The sequence below is a fragment of the Loxodonta africana genome, chromosome 15 (genome assembly GCF_030014295.1).
Source record: "Loxodonta africana isolate mLoxAfr1 chromosome 15, mLoxAfr1.hap2, whole genome shotgun sequence".
Classification (NCBI taxonomy): domain Eukaryota; kingdom Metazoa; phylum Chordata; class Mammalia; order Proboscidea; family Elephantidae; genus Loxodonta; species Loxodonta africana.
Window position 1 is genome coordinate 55060326 of NC_087356.1, and position 23100 is coordinate 55083425.

The window sequence follows — 23100 nt, forward strand, 5'->3', positions numbered from 1 at the left end:
AACTGTGGGGTGGACACTCATTTTTAAAAAATATTGTGTTGTGTTTTAGGTGAAGATTTACACTTTCAAACTAGTTTACCATTCAGCAATTCAAGCACAGCGTGTTCTGTGACATTGGTTACAGTCCCTTCAGTCTGTCAGCCCTCTCGCATTCCCACCCTGTCCACCTGTTTCCATCCATCCAGTTTTCCTGCCCCTCCTTGGCTTCTCATCTGTGCATCTGGGTAAATGTTGACTACCTGGTCTTGTGTAAGGTGGTTGTTTAAAGGAGCACATTCCTCACAGGTGTTATTGTTTATTTTATAGGCCAATCCATGATTTGGCTAAAAGGTGACCTCCAGGAGTGGCTTCAGTTCCAGGTTAAAAGGGTGTCTTAGGGCGGTAGTCTCAGGGGTGCCTCTAGTTCTGTCAGTCCAATAAGCCTGATCTTTTTTATGAATTTGAATTTTGTTCTATGTTTTTTTCCCCATTCTAACTGGGATCTTCTGTTGTGTCCCTGGTCAGAACTGTAAGTGGTATCCAGGCACCATCTAGTTCTTCTGGCCTCAGGCTAGAAGAGGCTGTGTTTCGCATGGGCCATTTGTCCTGTGGCGGGGGCGGGTAGACACTTTCATTATCCCCATTTTGCCAGTGTGGAAATGGAGACACAGAAAGGTAACGTACCATCTTTTAGTCTTCCGTTAAGTATTTACTGAATGCCTGATGTGTGTCAGGTACAGTTCTGTGTGCCAGGGTGCAGTGGTGTGTTAGGCTAAGTGGCTGCTGTCGTGGAGCTTATATTCTAATGGGGTTACAAGACAGACAAATACTTAAATGTCAGATAGTAATGAGTGCTGTGAAATTCAGTAAACAGGGTAAGTGGTAGAGAATGGTGGGTGCTCATTTAGCTGGGGTGGCCAGAGAAGGTCTCTCTGAGAAGATGGCATTTGAGTAGAGATCTCAGTAAAGTAAAATATGCCATGTCATGATCATCTCTGGGTAGAGTGTTGGCAGTATTGGGGTGACAAGGGGAAATGCTGCAAGTCAGGAGTATGGTGTGTGAGAGGAACGACAGGGAAGCCCAAATTTGTGGCTGAAGCTTAGTGAGCAGGTGTGAGAGTGTCAGGAGATGAGGTCCAGAGAGGTTGCCCATTCTTAAATTATGTGGAGGCTTGTGTTGGGCCTGCTGAGGACTTTTCCATTTAAATGCGATGGGGAGCTGTGGGAAGACTGGGAGCCAGCATGATGTGATCTGGCTGCTGTGTAGGGGACGAGAATGGAAGCAGGGAAGCCAGGAAGGAGGCAGTTGTAGAAATCCAGGTAAGAGGTGATGCTGGCTTAGTTCAGTGCGAGTAGCCATTGGAGGTGATGACAAGTGTGGGATTCTGGAAGTAGTCAGAAGATCAAGTCAGTGTTATTTTCTGGTGGCTTTCTGGTGGCTTGATCATGAAAGAAGGGTCTGAGAGTAGGAAGTTGAGAATGACTCCATGGTTTTTGCCTTGTGTAACTGGGTAGATAGTGACATCATTTACTAAGGTAGAAGGAAACATTGAAACGTAGAGGATTGGAGACTGAGAGAGAAGTGTTTTCATGAAGGAGGGGGTCAGCAACTGTATCAAGAGCAGTGAAAATTTGTGTAAGATGAGGCTTAAGAATTGACCATTCATTGGCAATAGGTAGTTGGTGAACTTGACAGCTGGTTCCAGTGGATTGGTGGCTTCCTGGGGTTGGGTTCAAAAGAGAATGCAAGGTGAGGAAGTAGAGACAGCAGAGGTAATTTTAGAGGGATTTTTCTTTTGAAGGGAGCAGAGAGCTGGGGCTCTAGGTGGAGGGAGGTGTGGAGTTTGCTGTTTTCTTAGGATGGGAATGTCATAACATGTTTGCATTCTGATGGTGGTTATCCCATACAGAGGAGAAAACTGATCATGCAACAGATGGGGCTAGAAGGGCTGCATGAGTGGATTGGCCTTAGATGGGAGTGAATCAGTTGTGGATTTGGTACATGACCCAGATGTCTCGTCCCAAAGTCCATGTTCTTACTATCATACCACCACTCTCAAACTGGGGATTGTGCTAGTTGGAAATAGACACTTTTGAGGTAGTTAGGGAAATGTGGATATATACGGATTATTATGTGGTATCAAGGTAGTTAATTTTGTTTGGTATTCGCCATAACATTTTGATTATGTTTTTCAAAAAGTTCTTTTTCAGGTTGCAAATGTGTACAGAAGTATCGATTAATGGAATGATTTATCTTGGATTTACTTTAATATCCCAGTTCCTCTCTCCTCCTCCTCTCCTCCCAAATGGGAAAGAAAGATAAAACAAGATTGGCAGAACCATCACTCTTGGGTCTGGGTGATGGGTAAAAAAGAAAAAAAAAACAAAAAACGTGGGTTTATTATGTTCTTCTCTACTTTTCTGAATATTTACAGTTTTTCTAATTGAAAGTTAAACAGAAACACTTTACCCATGAAGTGGAGGTTTGCCTAATAATACTGGTGGCATAGTGGTTAAGAGCTCAGGCTGCCAACCAAAAAGTTGGCAGTTTGAATCCACCAGCCGCTCCTTGGAAACCCTATGGGGCAGTTCTGCTCTGTCCTTCGGGGTCGCTGTGAGTCGAAACTGACTCAACAGCACCTAACCACAGCAGCCAGCTTACTGCTGTGTCCACCTTCATCAGTGCTGTTCCTTCCCCTCCAGGTGGCCGTCACCGGGCAGCTTGGCGTGAAGCCCCAGACAGGCAACAGCATTCCTCTTGCAGCCGCCAACTTCCGTATCCAGGGCAAGGACGTGCTGCGTCTGCCACCCTCTTCCATCACCACAGATGCCAAAGGCCAGACAGTCCTGCGAATCACTCCGGACATGATGGCCACATTGGCGAAGTCCCAGGTTACCACAGTCAAACTGACCCAGGACCTCTTCGGGACAGGGAGCAGCACTGCGGGCAAAGGCATCTCTGCTACCTTACATGTCACCTCCAACCCAGTCCACGCAACTGAGAGCCCTGTCAAGGCCAGTTCAGCCAGTGCCCCTTCATCCACTCCAACAGGCACCACCGTGGTCAAGGTGACTCCTGACCTCAAGCCAGCAGAAGGCTCTAGCTCAGCTTTTCGCTTGATGCCAGCACTTGGTGTGAGTGTGGCCGACCAGAAGGGGAAGAACACAGTGGCCTCTTCAGAAGCAAAACCGGCTGCCACCATCCGCATTGTGCAGGGCCTGGGGATGATGCCTCCCACAGCAGGCCAGACCATCACTGTTGCAGCCCACGCCAAGCAGGGGTCCTCGGTGGCCAGCGGGTCTGGATCTGTGCATACTTCTGCAGTGTCCTTGCCCAGTATGAACGCGGCCGTGTCCAAGACTGTGGCAGTGGCATCTGGGGCTGCAAGCACCCCTCTCAGCATTGGGACAGGAGGCCCCGCTGTGCGACAGGTCCCGGTTAGCACCACAGTTGTGTCCACGTCCCAGGCTGTGAGTAACACTAGTGGTCAGGAATAGCCCCTCTGTCTAGGAAGTGTCTTTTTTTTTTTTTTTGATGTTTTATTGTGCTTTAGGTGAAGTTTACAGAGCAGATCAGTTTCCCGTTCAGTAATTCATATACAGATTGTTTTGTGACATCGATTGCAATCCCTGAAATATGTCAGCACTCTTCCCCTTTCCACCCCAGGTTTCCTGCTTCCATTCGTCCAGTTTTCCTGTCCCTTCCTGCCTTCTCAGCGTTTCTTTTGGGCAGGTGTTGTTCATTTGGTCTCATGTACTTCATCTAAGGAGCACATTCCTCATGAGTGTTACCTTTGGTTTTATAAACCTGTCTAATATTTGACTGAGAAGTGAACTTCGAGAATGGCTTCAGTTCTGAGTTAGAAGGGTGTTTAGGGGCCATAGGCTTGGGTGTTCCTTCAGGCTGTTAGACCAGTAATTCTGGTCTTTTTTGTGAATTTAGATTTTGTTCTACATTTTTCTCCTGCTCTGTCCACGACTCTCTACTGTGATCCTCATCAGAACAGTCAGTGGTGGTAGCCAGGCACTATCTAGTTTTTTTGTTCTCAGGCTACTGGAGGTTGTGGTTCATGTGGTCCATTAGTCCTTTGGACTACCTGCTTCTTTGTGTGTTTGGTTTTCTTCATTTTCCTTTGCTCTGGATGGGACAAAACCAATAGATGTATCTTGGATGGCTGCTCGCGAGCTTTTAACCCCAGACACTACTCACCAAAGTAGGATGTAGAACATTGTCTTTATGAACTATGTTGTGCTAATTGACCTAGATGTCCACTAAGACCATGGTCCCTAGCCCTCAGCTTCAGCAACTTAGTCCCAAGAGGTGTTTGGTTGTGTCTAAGAAGCTTCCATGACTGTGCCCACTGTGTGCTCTAATATATATATGAATATATACACCACATATACAAATAACGTTTATAAAAATATCCACAGCCGAACTTGGTTGTGTCCGTCAGTGTGCGCCTATATTCCTTCCTACCTCTGTTCAGCATACATGTATCTGTTCGTGGAATTGTTTTTACTGTTGTTGTAGGATTGTATATGTTATAGTCTTTACTGTGGTTGCCTTTTTGTGTGTGTGTGTTCCTCTCCGTGTCTTCCTTCGCTTTGGTCAAGTTGTACTGACTTCCCCTGCGTTGTGTGTTGCCTTTCCTTTCACCAAAGTTAACACTTGTCTACTATCTAGTAGACTTTCCCTCCACCCTCCTTCCCCCCGGTAACCAGCAAAGATTGTTTCTTTCTGTGTGTAAACCTTTTCTTGACTTTTTATGGTAGTGGTCTCATACAGTATTTGTCCTTTTGTGATTGACTGACTTCACTCAGCATAATGTCCTTCATGTTGAATAATGATGAATCCGTGAAAGATCTCACAACGTGGATGAGAAGTTATGCAGATTCATGATTATTCTTTATTGTTGCTTAGTAGTCCATTGTGTGTATGTGCCATAGTTTGTCTGTCAGTTGATGGGCACTTAGGTTGTTTCCATCTTTTTTGCTGTTGCAAATAATGCTACAGTGAACATGGGTGTGCATATGTTTATTTGTGTGATGGTTCTTATTTCTCTAGGATATATCCCCAGGAGTGGGATTACTAGCTCATGTGGTATTTCTGTTTCTGGCTTTTTAAGGAAGTGCCATATCATTTTCCCTAGTGGTTGTATCATTTTACATTTCTTCCAGCAGTGTATAAGAGTCCTAATCTCCCCACAACCTCACCAGCATTTACTGTTTTTTTGTTTTTTGATCAGTGCCATTCTTGCAGGGGTGAGGTGGTATCTCATTGTAGTTTTGATTTCTATCTTTCTAATGGCTAATGACCACAAGCATCTTTACGTGTACTTTTTGGCCACCTCAGTGTCCTCTTTGTGAGGTGTCTGTTCGTGTCCTTTGCACATTTTATGACTGGATCGTTTTTTCTTTTTGTTGTTTAGGAAGCCTCTTAAGGCTGTTTAACTCCCGTCACTTGAGAGACTCCCTGAGAACTAGGAAACTTCTCATTTCAGAGAAGTCACCCCATTTTGACTCAAACAGACTCTATTGTTTTCTTCTGAAATTTATAAAAGGGTAATGCTTGCATAGAAGTACATTCAGGGAAAATATTTCTTTCACCACCCTCCACTTCTCCCTTCCTGAGGGCTGATTACTGTTAGTAATTTGGCATTCATCATTCCACTCCTTTTCCTGAGCATTTTCATACATATACACATAGTTTTTAAAAAATACACGTGAGAGAGTTTACTCACTCTGTGTTTTGGGGATATTTTCTAGGGCATACACAGCTACTGACTCTTCTTTTTAGCGGTACTATAGACAGATGGAAACCCTGGCAGCATAGTGGTTAAGTGCTACGGCTGCTAACCAAAGGGTTGGCTGTTCGAATCCACCAGGCGTTCCTTGGAAACTCTATGGGGCAGTTCTGCTCTATCCTATAGGGTCGCTATGAGTTGGAATTGACTCGATGGCACTGGGTTTGGTTTTTGGTTTATAGGCAGATGGTTTGCACTCCACTGCTAACTTAAAGGTAGGTGGTTTGAATCCACCAAGTGGTACCACAGAAGATAGGCCTGGCAGTCTGCTTCTGTAAAGATTACAGCCAGAAAACCCTATGGGGTAGTCCTGCTCTAACACATGGGGTAGCCATCAGTTGGAGTTGACTCAGAGCAGCTAACAATGTAGTAATCCACAGGAGGGATGTGCTCTGACCATTCTTCTGTGAGAGGGTACATCTCACTGTTAGCCGTCAGTGAAGGTCCTTGTACATGCTTACATGTTTCTAAAACAACTAACAACATAGTAATCCACAGGAGGAATGTGCTCTGACCATTCTGCTGTGAGAGGACACATCTCACTGTTAGGAATCTGTGAATGTCCTTTGTACGTGCTTAAATATTTCTGAAGCACAAATTCCTAGGATGGGCCCTTAGGGTGCCACCGGAAAGACCACACCAGCTTCCACTGCCACTGGCTTATTTTGTGCTTCCCCCATGCCCAAATTGACATCTAGTGTCACCAGTCTCTTTAACCTTATACACCTGTCTTAACTAGTCAAGAGGGATTTCTTTTTCCTTTCATTTCCCTGGTTACCCAGGTGGTGTGGAGCACCTGTTCTCCTATTCATACTGGCTGTTGGCATAGTCTCTCCAGTGGTGAATTGCCTTTTATATCTTTTCCTTATTGTTCAAAGGGGCCTTTTATATCTTTTGGAGTTAATTCTTGATTCATGTAAAAATATTTCCTCCCAACCTGTCAATACTGCATTTTATGCAAATAACGTGGACATTCTAAGTTTGTTTGCCAGCTGTACCCCCACCCCCCCTCCAGGAGGTAGTTTCATAATTTGCGCTACGCTAATTTTTTTACACATTGCTGTAAAAAAAAAAAAAAACTGAACATAGCGCGGATACAGAAATACCTCATGGGGGTGGGCTAGGTTGGCAAACAGACTTAGAAGCATGGCTTATTTGTGTGTTGTAAAAATACGGTAGTCTTTCAGCCTTGAATCTGGAGACTTTTGTGCTGTAGGTATTCACAGTTTTATCCAGTCAGATCTGGCAGTGTTTTCTTTTATGGTTTCTAGTTGTCTGCCTTGCGTCTTTCTTACCACAGTGTTGTCAAAATAATCGAATACTTTCAGAGTAAAAAAAAAAAAAAAAAAAACACTATAATTGCTAATCCATTTGAAATGTGTTTTTGTGAATGGTGTAAGTAGGGATCTAACTTCATATTTTCATATTATTCCAGCATAGTTGACTAGTTGATCCCTTCCTCGGTAACTTGAAATGCCACATTTACCATAAACCAAATCCCCATGTCAATGCAGGTGTGTTTCTAGAAGCGTGTGTATATATTCTTTCAAGTGACCTCTAGGTGAGTAAGGTGCACCGTTCTGAGGATCAGAGTTCATGTGGACAGTGTAAAATATAGTTTTACTTTTCTAATCAAAGTATATAGTAAAACCTCAGTAATTTGGGATAAATCCCCGAGTGATGAAGGAAAAAAGGACATACATATTAGCAAAAAAAAAAAAATCTGAAGTACTGTGTGATTTAAAAGGAAATATTTATTTAGGCTCCTGTATCACAGAAGTCAGAATAAGGAGGCAAGGAAACTGCTTACTTTGTCTTTTTGTGTCTTTTGAATCCTGTTCCCCCTAGTGGCATCTACCGTATTCTAATCAGGCTTAGGTAATATAAGCAGAGGCATTTGGTGGAGCAGGAAGTATTGGCTGGTGCTTTTCCCCTTCTCTACTCAACTAGTTTGGCTAGTTCTTGACAGGACGGTTCCAGTTGGTGTACTGGTGGTCTGGAATGTTTTAAACAAGTAAGCATTCTTAAGCAAGGAGAGAATAAACCCATAAGTAAATCCATTTGGAAGCACCATCTTGAGGTACCGTGCTGCCTATTGACCTCTGTAAATGCTTTCTAGTGGGCTACACACTGCAGGTAAACGGTCTAGAGATGGGTGCAGGGACCCCAGACCAGGTTTGCTGTTGAGCGCCTCACCACTTAGAACTAGCCGGCCCATAGAAATGTCGGTGTCTTGTCTTAGCATCCTGTTAACCCCTCTTTTGAATTATTTTTTAAACCAGATTTACATAAGATTTTACTGTATACCCAAATGCATGCATTTTATTACCAGTAAGCATTAAAAACCAGGCAGCCTGAACACAGGTGATACAGTGACTTAATCTTAGCCACCCCAGATCCCAAAGGACCCTAAATCAAAAAACCAAACCCGTTGCCTTCAAGTCAATTCTGACTCATAGCAACCCTATAGGACAGAGTAGAATTGCCCCGTAGGGTTTCCAGGGAGTGGCTGGTGGATTCAAACTGCTGACCTTTTGTTTAGCAGGCATAGCTCTTAACTACTGTGCCATCAGGGCCCCCGAAGGACCCTGGGTCTCTAATTTGTTGTTGTTGTTCTTGGGCCTTATTAATTTGGGGGCTGGACTTTTCACCTGGTTGAGTTTATTATTAGTGTCCCCTAACTCACCTCTCTTATCTCTGGGAGAAATGGAAAGCACCTGGGGCATGTGACCTTTTCCTAGTCAAATGCGCCCTGTTGTTCCTGCCACCCAGCCTGCATTCCGCGGGAGCAGTAGGTAGACAGTTACTGTATTAACTCTGCATTCCTCTGCCCTTCCTTACGTTTATTTCTCCACATAGTTACTGTGTGTGCCATGGTGGCGGAGGGGGGGATACAGAGATGAATACGACCCTATTCTCTGAGGATCTTAGGGTCTGGTACCATGATTAACTGAGTATATGCCATATTTTTACACAAATAACGCATCCCTTCTATGTTTGTTTGCTAACCACCCCCTCCCCCCCCCCGCCGTGAGGTATTTTCATAAGCGGTTGGCACATAAACTTAGAAGGTGTGCATTATTTGTGTAGAAATACAGTACTTTGCGATTTAGGGACACACCTTACCTGATTGTGATGACAGAGATTGTATGTGGCTGCTCCGTATGTGGCATGAAAGAGGATAACAGATCAAATGATACCTGACTACAATCTGTAATCTTTTAACGAGAACATATGTGCACTTTTGTGAGGGCTGATAGGCCCAAACCTCAGGAATATGGGGACCCTGGAGGGTGTAGGGATAAAAGCATCTGATCGGCTGTGCTTGCTTCTCAGTTCTTGTAGCCCTGCAGGTAACACTTGGTGGTTTCCCTTTTTTCCTTGGGTTCCATGAGACCTGATTGCTCTTTCTCTTTAGGGGAAGCTGCCCACACGGATCACCGTTCCACTTTCTGTGATTAGCCAGCCTATGAAGGGGAAAAATGTGGTCACGGCCCCCATCATCAAAGGCAACCTTGGAGCCAAGTAAGTGCTGCGGAGTAGTGAGGAGGCACCCAGGTGAGAGAGCTGCCCTGTCTCTGTGTCTGCCATGGAGTGGGAAGACAGCAGGCTTCCGGGGCCTTCCCCAGTGTGGCGCCTTTTAGTGCTCCTCAGCAGTGCTGAGCACCTTGGACTGTGCCAGGTGCTGGGCATGCAGCAGTGACTAAAACACAAAAACCCACGCTGTAGCCAAGCTTACGTTGTTGAGGAGGAGAGAACTAAGAAAGTCTAATACATACTAGATTGGATGATGCCACGTACTGTGGAGAAAATCAAAGCAGGGGTGGGAGCAGGGAGGTAAAATGGGGCTAGAGATGGCCATTTCAGGTGTGATGCTGAGGGAAGGCTTTGCTCTGGCATTTGAGCCGGATGGTGTGATCATTTGCTAGATGAGGGCAGACTTGGGACTCTGGGCTTCCTGTGGGCCTGACTTAAACAGAGATCAAAAGAGCAGGATAAAATCAGCCCTATGGTCTCGAGGCAGCTTGTGTGACGAGGCTGTTTTGGGGAGGGTGTCTTGTTAGGAGCACAGACGTCTCTGGGACAGTTAAGGAGGTGTGGCGGCTGGGGCCATTTATCCAGAGCCCTGGGAGCTTCTGGACCCGCTTTTTTCTTCTGCCATGGGAGGCATAGAAACTGAAAGAAAGATGGTCTCATCAGCTGGTTTCCACTTGAGTCCAGAATGCTGAAATTTTCACGAGGCTCCAGACATCTCCCCGTTGTCTCTTGGTGCACAGCCTCCTTTTGAGTCAGAGATACGCATCCTCTTGTCATACGTGACCCCTGCTTTCCTTCCACAGCATCAGTGGGCTGGGCCGAAACATCATCCTGACTACCATGCCGGCGGGCACCAAGCTTATTGCTGGCAATAAGCCTGTCAGTTTCCTCACTGCTCAGCAGCTGCAGCAGCTTCAGCAGCAGGGTCAGGCCACACAGGTAAGGCCCAGGACAAACTACAGGCCGTACCAGTCTTCCGTCTCTTCCTTCTGCTCTTCTTCATTGATGCATGACTTGAATTTTGCAGTCTGCTGATCAGACATTCTCTCTTTGCAAACAGGTGCGGATCCAGACTGTTCCAGCATCCCATCTCCAGCAGGGAACAGCTTCTGGTTCCTCCAAAGCAGTCTCCACTGTTGTTGTGACCACAGCTCCATCTCCTAAACAGGCGCCTGAACAACAGTGATGATGAGAAAGAAAGGGCTTCCCAAAGAGACCACACCTGGTCTGTGCTTCTAGCTGAAAGGCCCGGGGGCAGGGAGGTTGCATCGTTCCTCTAAGTGTGTCTGTTTAAGGAGGACACATAGTGGGGTGATGGCAACAGTGGCCTCAGTTCTGCAGCCACACCCCGCAGTGCAGCATGCTGAGCAAGGGTCAGCCAGGGTTCCAGGGTCTGCCCCACACTGATCAGGAGGAGATTCTGCATTAGATTTGCATGGGGTCTCAGCTGGGCCCCCCAAGCCCAAGGGTTTTCCAGCGAGTGGGACATCTGGGAAGGCTCACCAGCTGCAGACTGCATATGCAGTGAGTAAGCCTCCTACGTGGAGATCGTGTTTTCTGTTTTCTGGTCTGCTCCATGACTGGCGGTCTGGATGTGAGCTTTGTGCCCAGAAAGTTTTCTGTAACTTATTTTTTAAAGAACCTATTGTACATCTTTATCAAATAGAAACTTGAGCTTTAGCCCCTCTAAGCTGATTACTTATTCTTTTGACCAGAATGAGAGAACAGCAAGATCCTTACTAAGTTGGTGGCTGACTTGTTAGCTACACAGCAAATGAGAGGCTGTAAGATGGGGAGGAAACAGAGTGAAGTGGTGCCGGTTCCCTAAAATGGAATTTGTTTGACGCTGCCTGTTGCAGCATGGGGTGTTGGGATCTTGACTGTGGTACGTGTGTTTACCTGCCGACTTTGTCCTCCTCACCAAGGCTGTTGATGCTCAAGTCCAGAGCCAGGTAGACAGAGTAGGGGTGCTGCAGCCATGCTGCTTCTGCAGTACAGACTTTGCTGCCTTTTGGAGGTTGTACATTCTGCTTTGCCCCAGAGCTGGGCTCAAGCGAACTGTGCCCTGTGGGCCGGCCACTTATTTTTGTAAATAAAGTTTGATTAGAACACAGCCAGACGCATTTGTTTACATATTATCTGTGGCTGATGTCGAGTTCCGCAGAGGTAAGTGTAGTTGTGATGGAGACCGTATGGCACTTAAGCCTAAAATATTTACCTGGCCTGTGAGAAAAAGCTTGCTGACTCCTGCCCTAGTACAAAGGTGGCAGGAAGAGAGTTGGGGGTACACGGGGCCAGGGCTCGCCCTGCCAGGTGGCGCCAGTGTCCAAAGAGGTCATTCTGGATTTGTGAGTCATTTAGTCCTGGCAGTTCCACACCTTGCCTCAGCCTCCATCAAGCAACAGGCAGTGCTCAGGATGATGTAATAAGTAAACCACTGGTTGTTAAAAATACAGGCCTCTTTTGTATTGGGGCAGAGGTGGGGGTAAAGCTTTTTTGCAGTGATAGGGGCTTCTCCGTCTCTTTTGAAAGTACCCAGATAATCAAAAAAGTATCCTTAATCTGTGGAAAATGAGTGATTATCATTGATGGGCTCTGGCTAAGGAAGTAGACGTGGAGGACGAGAATGGAGATGGTTGAGGTAGGGTAGGGGGCTGAAGGTGGATCAGGCAAGATGCAGAGGAGAGAGTGGATTGGTGGATACAGAGTGGTTTTACAGACATCTCATTCTCATAGCAGTTCTGTAAAACAGAAGTCATCATCCCCGTTGTAATTCTGAGAAAACGAGTCAGAGTGGAAGTCAAAGAGAACCAAAATGTAAATCCAGTCTTCTGACTCTAAGTCCAGTTCTCTGTCACTGTCTTGTTAGATGATGGCTGTGAGGGGTCAGATGAGGCTTGGGGAAGACCCAGAGTTAGGAATGGAAAGTCTCCATTATAGAGAGCAGTGGTGAACTGGCTAAGATTGAGCTTTTGATGGCCAAGTAGAGGGCTGGCACAGAATGTACTGAGTAGTTTCACGGTGAGAGGTCAGGACTGCAGTGAAAGGAAACACGGGTCTGTTAACCGCGTAAAGGAGCATGCATTTGTGTTTTATAAAACTGATGTTTACATATCATTGTTATTGCTTAGAGTCAGATTTCATGTAGATAGTCCATGTGACAGTTTCTCAATAAGAAAAAAGTAGAAATTTGAGAGATCTTGTCTCAGGTATTTACTGCTGGTTACAAACAGAGCCCTTCAGAATTTACGAATGATTTCACAAAAATAGCTCCAGCGTTTAGCCTCAACCCTACCCCCAAGCTTTTCCTTATTGACGTCACCTGACTCTGCTCAGCTCCTTTGTGCACACAGGTGTGAAACAGAGTAGGGGCGTAAAATACTGGTGTGTTCTGCAGGATGCAGATGTAGGATCTATGCCCTAACAAGTGTGATTGTAATCCTGACCTGATCCATCTTGTCACCGGGATGTTGTAGAATGAGAAACTCCCTGTTGGGATTGTTCAAGGTGACATTACCAGTATTTGCACTGAACATGGTTCCTTAGGATGCAGACTCCAGGGATCTCCTAGGTGTAGCAGCTGGGGCGGGTGTTTGGGGGAAACAGTTCCAGAAGATCTCCTGGGTGGTAGCCATTGAGTCTCTGAACCTGTGCTTGGCAGAGATTGGTAAAACCATTCAGAATGTGTATCTGTGACTGGATTTGGTGATGGCATTGGGGTGGGTTTGTGCAGTACTACCACATCTGAGGTTATACTTAGGCTGGAGTGGATCACTTCCACGGAAGTGTACCACGTTATGCTCTGAGCGAGGCATCAAAATAAATGTAATATTTTACATCTGCCCATCACATCCTCACTTTGGAGAAAATACTACATTTCCTTAAAATATCCTGTCCTTTTATCTAGGATGGAGATCTTTTCCTTGAGAGTAAAACAGGGAATAGGTTTCTCCTTCCTACCTCCAGTCCCTAAGGAAAGAACACATTTTATATGAGGGACATAGTAATTGTCAATACTAGGTCCTCCAGTACTTGTGGAATGAATGCTTCGTTTCCTACTCAGCTTGCAAACCAATGTAGATCCCGAAAGGTGTCCCAGGAGCCCTTCATCCCTCATAACTAAACCAGTATTTTTAAGCAGCTCCTCCTTAATCCCTGAACTCTGAATGCTGACTAACCATGGGAGGTTACCTTTCGTGTAATTATAGTGTATCTTCCAAAGAGTGTGCCGTGCTTCACGTAAGCCATCTCTGCCTTGTTTGTATGAAGTTGCAGGCTGGTGAGTCACACTGAATACTGGTTTTGTCACTTACTAGCTGTGTGACCTTAGGCCAGTCAGCCTTTCCAAAGAACCTCATATACTTAAAATACAGGCGGTTGTGAGAATCCCATGAGATATGGTGCATCTCAAAGTCTGGAAAATGCTACATAAATAAAAAGGTATTATTTGGTCTATAAGACCCTTCAGATTTGCCCTAACCTACTTCGTTAGCTTGTAGAACTTTTTCTGAACTCTATTCTTCGTTGCCTTTGTATATACTATTCTTTACCTGGAATGTGCCAACTCCCCATCTCTCCCCCTCTCCGACTCCCGTTGCAGTTTGCACGTACCCCTTTCAGCACCACGTACACTGTGTATACCTGCTTGCTGGCCATTGCTCCCATTAGATCGTGAGCCTTGTACTGAGCAAATGTCTCCTTGATCCCTACCTAATACTATTGCAGTGCTGGTGCAGAGCAGATGTTTAATAAACATTTGTTGAAGGAAGTTAAAGTGAAAAAGAACAGATCCAGAACCAAGACTAGAGCGTGAAGACTTTGTATTCCATGTCAGCATTCATGCATTACTTTCATCTGTATCAGATTCAAGGCCTTCCATAACCTGACAGTTTTCTTACCTACTCATTTTACACACTTCCTGTCAGCACCCTCCATTGGGGCACCTTCAAGAAGTCAGAACATCTGAGTTCCAGCTCAAAGAATCACCCACAGCCTGATTCCATGACTTACCAACAGTGGTAGTACAGTCCTTTGGTATGTCTGATTATTATGATTAGTTCAGATATGTTTAGCAAGTAATATTTAAAAGACCAAATCTTGTGAATGATGTCACTTTAAAAAATATACAAGTTAGAATTGTGTCTGTAAAATGAAGTCACTGTCCTTCACTTAAACATTCTAATGTCTTTCTAATAAGAAAGTACCCGCTTTCTTGAGAGGAAAGGAAGAAGTTACCAGAAGCAGTAAGTTGCGCTGCTGCATTCATACCCAGAGTTCATCCATGAGACCACTTCCTGCTCTGAAATGCTCAAGAGTCTGATCTCTCGTCACACGGGGACACAAATGAAGCTTGCCGCTTATGGGTGGGACCTGGGTTTTCTGTATGCAGGGTACCACACCCACACAGGCAGTTGGACATCACCCCTGCTTGTCCCCTCATCTCATTCCTCGTCTGAGCCGTCCAGGAGGGCAGTGTGGCAAGTGTGACCTGACTTCAGCTTCTGGATCCCAATGACTTCTCCGTTTCTATATCTCTTTAGCCGAGTCAAAAGGCTGCAACAGGAAAACAAGCAAATTCAGTCAGCCAGAAGAATCCCCTGTTCCCTTACCCGGGGCTGTTTTTAAAGCATCTTCATATCTCTATCAAGTAATATGATTACTTGGTTACATATCTGACTGCTCAGATGATACCTGTCATTGTATCCAGTAGATTAAGGGACTTGTGACTACAGTTAGTTAATGTCATAATTCAGACAGTTCACATCCACCAGTTGCACCTTGGAAACCCTGTGGGGTAGTTCCGTTCTGTCCTATAAGGTCGCTGTGAGTTGGAATTGACTTGACGGCAGTGGGTTTGATTTTTTGTTTGTTTTGGTCGTGACCAGGCAGCAGAACTGAAACTATAACCTCCAGCTCCCTCCTATTGGATCTGCACAGTACTTTTCTAGGGAAGTTACCTGCTTTGGGTCTAGGGAAATAAGAAACTGGAAAAAAAGTTAGGGGCAACTACGACAGCAAGAAAACCAGTAATGCCATGTGCTGAAAGTTACCTTAGCACTGCGATTAAAGATGGGCTCTGCAATTACCAGTTGTGTAACCATGATAAGTTACTAAACCTTCTGAAGCCTTGGTTTCCTCGTCTATATAAAACGCGGGAACAGACCGTACTTCGTGAAGTGATAAGGATCAAATGTGGTAATACAGTTTAAGGGCTTACCTCTGCCGGGAACTCAGATGTGCATAGTAATTATGAGCTGTTATAATGTGTATACCTGATGAGAACTTTCTGCTATGGTGTATTTGATGGTTACAGCAGCTCTAGGAAGTTGGCAGGGGAAGCCCAGAAGTAAGGTGATGGGTCCCAAATGAGAGGATGACAGAGCAGTACTGATGCCTAAGTTACAAGTTCCTGTGACATCACAGGCTTAAAATCAGCCAGAACTGCCTGTGAAGCTGGAATCTACCACGGTACTGTGATCTGGACAAGTTATTTAACTTCTCAGAGCCTCATTCGCCAATTAGGGTAGTAATACCTACCCTGCAGGTGCAGGGTACCTTGCACAGGACTTGCAGATAGTTGGCACTGCTCAGTTATAACAGGTGTGCCACCGGGGATACAACTGTGATGAGTTTTGTTGGTGGGGCTGGTGAGGAGGAGGAGGCTTTCCACGCGTCTTCCCTCAGACATACCAGTACACGAGAGAGTAGTTGATGGCCACGATGCAGATGGCGGCCAGGTAGTGCCAGCAGTAGCACATGGTGATGAACATGATATTTTCATGATCTTTCTGGTCCCATTCAGGTGTTCCAAAAGGTGGAAACAGCACAAACCCAATCTGGTGGAATACAAGGAGAAGTTGGTCTTGTGGAACAACATAGCCTTCCTGTGGCCACCAGAGTTACATTCCCCACTGTCACCCCCCACACTTCTCTTAGCATGGGAAGGCTTTTTTGTTTCTTTCTTCAAACATTTTATTTTGTAATAGATTTTCAGAGGAGTTGTAAAGATAGTAGGGAGAGATCCTATACTTTTCAGCAAACTTGCCCTAATGTTAGCATCTTACATAACCATGGTAGATTGATCAAAACTGTGAAATAAACATCCGTGCAACATTACTAACTAAACCACATGCTATTCTGATTCCACCAGTTTTTCCACTAATGTATCTGTCCCAGGATACAATCCAGGATACCATGTCACATTTAGTCATAAATGTCTCCTTAGTCTCCTCCAGTGGGGGTATAGGTCAGTGGTAGAGCATTTGACTGCACATCAAGAGGTCCCTGGTGCAGATCCACGTGCCCCCTGTATTACTTTTTAGAAGCCCAGGTGGTGCAATGGTTAAGTCCTTGCCTGCTAACTGAAAGGTTGGCGGTTGGAACGTACCCAGTGGCTCTGCAGAGAGATGTGGCAGTCTGCTTCCCTAAAGGTTACAGCCAAGAAAACCCCATGGGGCAGTCGTACGGTGTCACATGGGTCGGAATCGATGGCACCTAACAACAGTTTCCCCCAATTTCTGACAGTTTCTTAGTTGGGAAGGCCTTTTCAATTAGGAAAGTAGATTCTGGTTTTAGTATAGGCTTATTCAAAAAAAAAAAAAAAAAATCTTTAGGGGAACAGTTTACAAGTGGAAATTGCAAAAAGGTATTACCTCAGGAGCATGGCCTGGGAAAATATTTGATCTGCTAGCTATGTGTGTTCCACAGATTCTTGCTGGCTAAGGCATCAGCAGAATATTAGTGGGTAAAATTACACAGGTCCGGGGGTGGGCCCGCGGAGAAAGGTGACTATTTAAACGCATAAGCGTATGTGAGTGCCACATTTTCAGGACTCCTCTTGGACATGCTCGGTAGGACCCCCTTAGTCCATGCAGTGTGTGGAGCATTGGCTTCAATAATCACCTGCCAGAACCAGGTGCCCTGAAGAATAATGAGACTGGTTCGGAAAAGCTCCAGCACAATATTGTCCCGAAGGATCACCTCCAGGGAGACACTGATGGCCCCACCAAACACAGCAAACAGCAGGAGGGAGTGGATGTGCTGGTCCAGTGGGGGTCGGTTGTGAACATGGTAGTAGAAGAGAAAACCTGCCACAAACCAAATTACAGCCATCAGCAATTCACTTGGACTTCAAAGGATTCACTCTTTCTATTAGAATTTCCTCCCACATCTGTCTCAAGGCTAGATTTTTCGACACTTGGGAAGTCAATTTACAAAACAGGGCAGCAAACAGATGCAGACTAAGTTTATTTCACGTGTATTTTTTTTTTTCTTTTAATCTTATAGAAGCCATGGTAGGGTTCAATAAAGGATGAGTAGGTGAAACATGCTGATTTATGACAAAAATTCTTTATTGTACGTGTATGTACATACATACTTGAAATGCAGTTTTACCCTTATTCAGCCTTCTTTTATTACCTCTTCCTGAGGCACAGAGAGAGCTTGTTGGATTACAAAAGGCATTTCAGCTAATGTGAGCTGTATCGGGAGATTGGTCCTAACGGTTGAGTACACTCCAAGGTAGAGGATGGAATGCAGTCTCTGAGCTAACCATAGCCATTTGTCCTCTGCCTGGTGGCTTTCAGCTAATCTCTGGGTAGTCTGCGTGTGTGTGTGCGTGCGCGCGCATGCACACGTACCCATACACGTGAGTGTGACCAGGGGTGGGTGGGGGCAGCTGTGGGCAGGTCCTATGCAGTCTTAGCTGGAGGCTCTGGGAATGGCTTAAAAGCCTCATGCTTTCATGGGCTGCTTAATGGAATATGTCATCTGTACCATCCAGAGCACAGGACCAAGGCCTATTTAGGTTTAGGAAACTGCAGGGATTTGGAATTTCGCGGGAAGGTTATTTGTGATGTTTCCGGTCTTTCGTGTTCTGATCCCTGAAATACAACTTGACACACTGCTCCCTTCTCTCCCTCCCTCCCTCTGTCTAAATTACCTTCAGTGAATGCTGCCACAGCCATCATCAGTCTGTCCACCCCCAAAGGAACGTAGGTGACGAGATAGGTAAGCAGATCGGTGATTCCTGAGGCTGCAAAGAACAGGTACATGGTGCTGTGCTGCCAGTTCATCGTCTTCACCCACTTGTCTTCTGAGTACAGGTGGAGGTGGGGCCCGTCTGGGACAAACTGCTCCGCCAGGATTCCTGCAGGAAGCGGGAGGACAGAGGAACAGTTCAAGACAAGCAGGAGATGACCGAGGATAACCCACAGTCGTGATCACAGTGGAGATGGGCAGGAGAGGTGGCCTGAGGCTCAGCAGACCCTCCCTGCTGCCATGAGCTCAGCTGTTCCAGTACAGAAGATAGTCACTGAATAACCTGTGTAGAGATGGGCAGGAGAGGTGGCCTGGGGCTCAGCAGACCCTCAGTGGTGCCATGAGCTCAGGTGTTCCAGTAGAGAAGATGAGAGTCACTGAATAACCTGTGTAGAGATGGGCAGGAGAGGTGGCCTGGGGCTCAGCAGACCCTCCCTGCTGCCATGAGTTCAGCTGTTCCAGTAGAGAAGATAGTCATGAATAAGCTGTGTAGACATTTGGCTTTGCTGCTGTTCTTTCAGGGGATGGGGAGTGGGGGATGAAGAAGCAACAGAAACAGCTGCCCAGGTTCCCTGGAAAGTTGTCCAGTAGCATAGATGAAAGTCAGGCATTACCATTTAAACGAGATTAATTAAGAGCCATTAATCTTTGGGTCCCCTGTCAGGTCAACGGTGAAGGAAATCCCAAAAAGGAAGAATTAGGTTGAAAATGATAGAATCTGAGCAGAGAGAATGCTGGTGATGCATGAAGGGAGAGGAACAGTTCTCTGGTCTCTTTCCATCAACAAGTACCCTTTCCAGGTACAGAGCTAGTCTGTGAGCTGAGGGCTCCCTCCAGCTCTGCTTCCTGAACGTTGGGAGAAAAAGGGAGTGCTCTAGACAGTTTCTGGTCAGACTGTGTCTTGGGAGAGACAAGCCTGTAGCCAGAGGATAGATGAAGCTGGGCCACAGTGCAGCTCTCAGTTATTTTCCCCTTTTCAGTCACCTAGTAAAGAAGGCACAAGATTTGCCTGTATGCCTTGTCCAAAATATTCTTGGGGATGCTTAGAATAAGTCCCCTGGGATAACATTCTAGACCCAAACATTTGTTTTTCAAATCAGCCCTTTGCATGTAAAAGGTCAAAGAGTTGGTGAAAACAGCCCAGGAAAGGACATACCTGTGAAGATAGAATGAAAGCCTGTGAGAGCAGGGACTGTGTGTGAGTCCCTGTTGTGTTCGCAGTACCTACAACAGTGAATTCCTGGATGTGGTCAGGTCAGGTCCGGCTGAGTATTATTTTCACCCCAACCAAGGGGCCAAGTGTCATTATTTTTCTAGTCATATGGCCCCTACTATTACCACTACTGCTAGTTGCCCCAGAAGGGTGAGAAAGCTTTTCTGCTGCCTGACTGGTGAGTGAGAACATTGAGCTGGATTAGGAAAACAGAATTTGTAAACTTCGTTTACTCCAAGCGCAGCGACTGTGGTTTCCTCAGGCCCTTGAGAAACTGTAGGCCCAAGTCAGCAGTGGAGGAATGCAACTGCAAAATAAGAGTCCTCGTTACCACACAATGGGCTGATCCTGAGGAAGGACACTTCTTACAGCAGCCACTGCTTGTCCCTAAAGCACCACCAGTGGAGTGGTGGGAGTGACAAGTAACCAAGTGGTGGGTTTTGTTGGGATGGGGTAGAGTAAAGGAAAACTCTCAGTTCTCTGCTATCTTGTCTACTTAGGACTAGCCTAGCATAAACTACCCCTCTCTGGAATTGCTCGGGATGGGGAACAGGCCATTGAGTTGCGTATTAACGAATATGAGATGCTAGTAGGAGAGACAATTGGCCAAAAAAGATGATTTTTCTAAAACTAAACTCCATTTAGTACTTTCTCATAACTCACGTACATGAACCTAATCTATTTTAATTGTCTTTTCTATTTTTATTTCTGCCATATCTTTTTCATGTAATATGTGTTCTGTTCTTTGTGTACTTCTAGGGCAAAGAATTAGTTTGATAGTTCTTCATAGTGTGCTATGATCTGAGGTGTTATTAACTATCAATATGACAAAGTTCTGTACACAATAGATGCTGTGACAACATACTTAGCCTGTGATCAACCGGAAATCCTTCAAGCGCTATCTACCAACTTTTTGGAATGAAAGATGAGGATTTAACTCTCTTTCAACCTGCCCCTCCTGCACCCCTTCATTTTTACAGCTACATGTTATCTCTGCCAGTAGAAACATCTGTTTCATGGGGCCCAGAAAATGGGTCTGAGGTTCTGGATATGATGGGGAGACCCTCTGGACCAACTGACCCCCACTCTTACCAATGATGGAGAACAAAGTCCTGACTCCTGCTTCAATTATCTCAAGACGTGGATAGTTATGGTTCAGTTGGGAGTTCTTCACCTTTTGGTGAAAGTACTTAAGTGGGTACTTCACTGACCACCACAGTCCAACTATCAGGAAGAAACTCCCTGGGAGAGCATGGCCCTTGAAGTTTGCCATCAGGACTCCAGGACACCTAAAAATTAGGAGACAGCTGTTAAGTGGCTGAATGAAGAAACATAAATGTATATTTTGACAGAAAACAATACAAGACTAAGGATTCCAAATCATACTCATAACATAAGCCTGTGTGTATATGTGTTACTGAAGTCATGTCTTTAAGTGACCTGTGTGACCAAGAGAATACCACTGAACTTAGGATTCATAGCGACTCTATGGGACAGAGCAGAACTGCCCCATAGGGTTTCCAGGGAGTGGCTGGTGGACTTGAACTGCCAACCTTTTGGTAAGCAGTTGAGCTCTTAACCACTGCACCAGTAGGGCTTCGTCCACTGAACCTAAATGTTTAAAAAATGTGGGCAAAGTAAAAGGACTGAGGCGGGGGGTGGGAGGGGCAGAATATAGGTAAATATTTACTGATCTGCTAAGCTGTAAAAATGGCATGGCAGGGACATCTGACCTCCTTGAATTTCTTAAGGGGGAGAAAGAATCAGCATCAGCCTAAAGCTGATTCCTATGAGATGGTGGTCAGACATACCTCCGCGCTCCATCAGTTCTGAAACTAGCTGTCCCACAACATTGCTGCTGCTCTGCTGGGTTCAGTACTGCATTGGCCACACCCAAGTCACAGATCAGACTCAACAGTTACGGGGCTTATTAGGGAAGTAACAGGTTATAATTCAGGATCAGGAATGACTCAGGAAACAGTTCTTTGATCAGGACAGCCTCTTAACAGCCATCCACAGACAGGTGTCTCTCTGGCCATTAGCCTGGCCTCTGCCCTGCCTAGGAAGTGTTACAAAGCTCTTATCTCTGCCAGTAAGTGCCCAGAGGGGCACCTCACTCCACCAATAAGGCTTGGCCAGAATGCGCTCAGCTCTTTAGCTCCGCCAACAAGTGTCTGGGGCACCCTGCTCCATTAGCAAGCCTCCTGTCCGAAGGGTCTCAGCTTTCTCACTCCATGGGCACCCCACCGCACTGTCTCTTGCTGGTTTGGTTCTGCTTCATCTGCTGCCACCATTTCTCTGCCACTGCCTTTTGCTGTCTCTTGCTGTCTGTGTTATAGCTCTCTCCCTCTCTGTGTCTCCTAGGTCTAGCAGGTTCTCAGCACAAGGATCCAGAGCCTAAAGGATGCGTGCCACCCTAGCTCTTCTTTCTTGGTGATAGTGAGGTCCCCCTTCTCGCCTCTGGGATGACTCATTTTAAGCCTAGCAGGATGGCAGAACTCACCAACCCCCTCGTTAGGGTTCCATACCCCTCATTTGCATGGTCCCGCCACCAAAAGGGTGCCATTATTAGCAAGAAAGGGTGCATTATTAGCAAGTTATTCAATCCCCTTGGTGGGCCATAAACACCTGATTTCCGAACTCCCACCCAATCATTTGGTGGGAGTTAAAAGCCCATGGCAAGAAAGGGCATATAAAAGCAATCGCGGTCCATCACACCGCATAAGCATAAAAGTAAAGGAGAAAACTAGAAAAACATTCAAATACATAAACATTTTATGTATCAAAAACATAAGGCAAACAACAAATTGAAAAATGTAGCCTCTATAACAAATGATTAATAGCACATAAACCAAAACCAAACCCGTTGCTGTCAATTCTGACTCACAGTGACCCTATAGGACAGAGTAGAACTGCCCTATAGGGTTTCCAAGGAGTGCCTGGTGGTCAAGCTGCTGACTTTCTGGAAACCCTGGTGGCGTAGTGGTTAAGTACTACGGCTGCTAGCCAAGAGGTCGGCAGTTCCACCAGGCACTCCTTGGAAACTATGGGGCAGTCCTACTCTGTCCTATAGGGTCACTATGAGTCGGAATCAACTCAATGGCAGTGGGTTTGGTTTTTTTTGGTTTTAAGCCAAACTCTAAACCACTAAGCCACCAGGGTTTCCTAATAGCCCATACAGCCCTTGAAAATAAAGAGACCATGGAAAAATAGGCGGAAGACATGAACAGGTGATTCACAAAAATAATACAAATTGACAATAAATCTTAAGTGATTAAAAACATGTAAGTTAAAACTTTTATATAATTTGAAGTTAATTTGAAAAATCAAAGAGAGTTTTGGTGTGCTAATAGTTAAAAAAATAGTATTAAAAGGCTTATATAGATATAGATCAGATATCAATATATTTTGTAAAATGAAAATATAAACACCATCGTTAAAAATACTATTTACTGTAGCACGAGATAATCGGATCAAAATTAGGAGTTTCAGAATTTATTCGGAGGAAAAATTATCCTTTTGCCCCGT

The 23100-nt window shown here is 45.4% G+C and overlaps 2 protein-coding genes across 4 annotated transcripts in view; one reads left to right on the forward strand and one right to left on the reverse strand.

Annotated features, from left to right (window-relative positions):
• NFRKB (nuclear factor related to kappaB binding protein) overlaps positions 1–17229 on the forward strand; it is a 56065-nt gene extending 38836 nt beyond the window's left edge. For 2 of the 3 annotated variants that reach the window (XM_064268861.1, XM_064268863.1), the window contains exons 24-27: positions 2683–3450; positions 9202–9308; positions 10124–10259; positions 10381–16017. In XM_064268861.1, coding sequence (XP_064124931.1) covers positions 2683–3450; positions 9202–9308; positions 10124–10259; positions 10381–10506 — 1137 coding nt within the window. In that variant the 3' untranslated portion in view covers positions 10507–16017. Of the gene's footprint in view, positions 1–2682; positions 3451–9201; positions 9309–10123; positions 10260–10380 lie in introns of all 3 variants that reach the window. The other variant, XM_064268862.1, reaches the window with a different exon arrangement.
• TMEM45B (transmembrane protein 45B) overlaps positions 14124–23100 on the reverse strand; it is a 48796-nt gene continuing 39819 nt past the window's right edge. The window contains exons 2-6 of the mRNA XM_003417412.4: positions 20665–20861; positions 18262–18468; positions 17223–17407; positions 16011–16156; positions 14124–14873 (exon numbers count right to left, since the gene is read on the reverse strand). Coding sequence (XP_003417460.1) covers positions 14762–14873; positions 16011–16156; positions 17223–17407; positions 18262–18468; positions 20665–20845 — 831 coding nt within the window. The 5' untranslated portion in view covers positions 20846–20861 and the 3' untranslated portion in view covers positions 14124–14761. The remainder of the gene's footprint in view (positions 14874–16010; positions 16157–17222; positions 17408–18261; positions 18469–20664; positions 20862–23100) is intronic.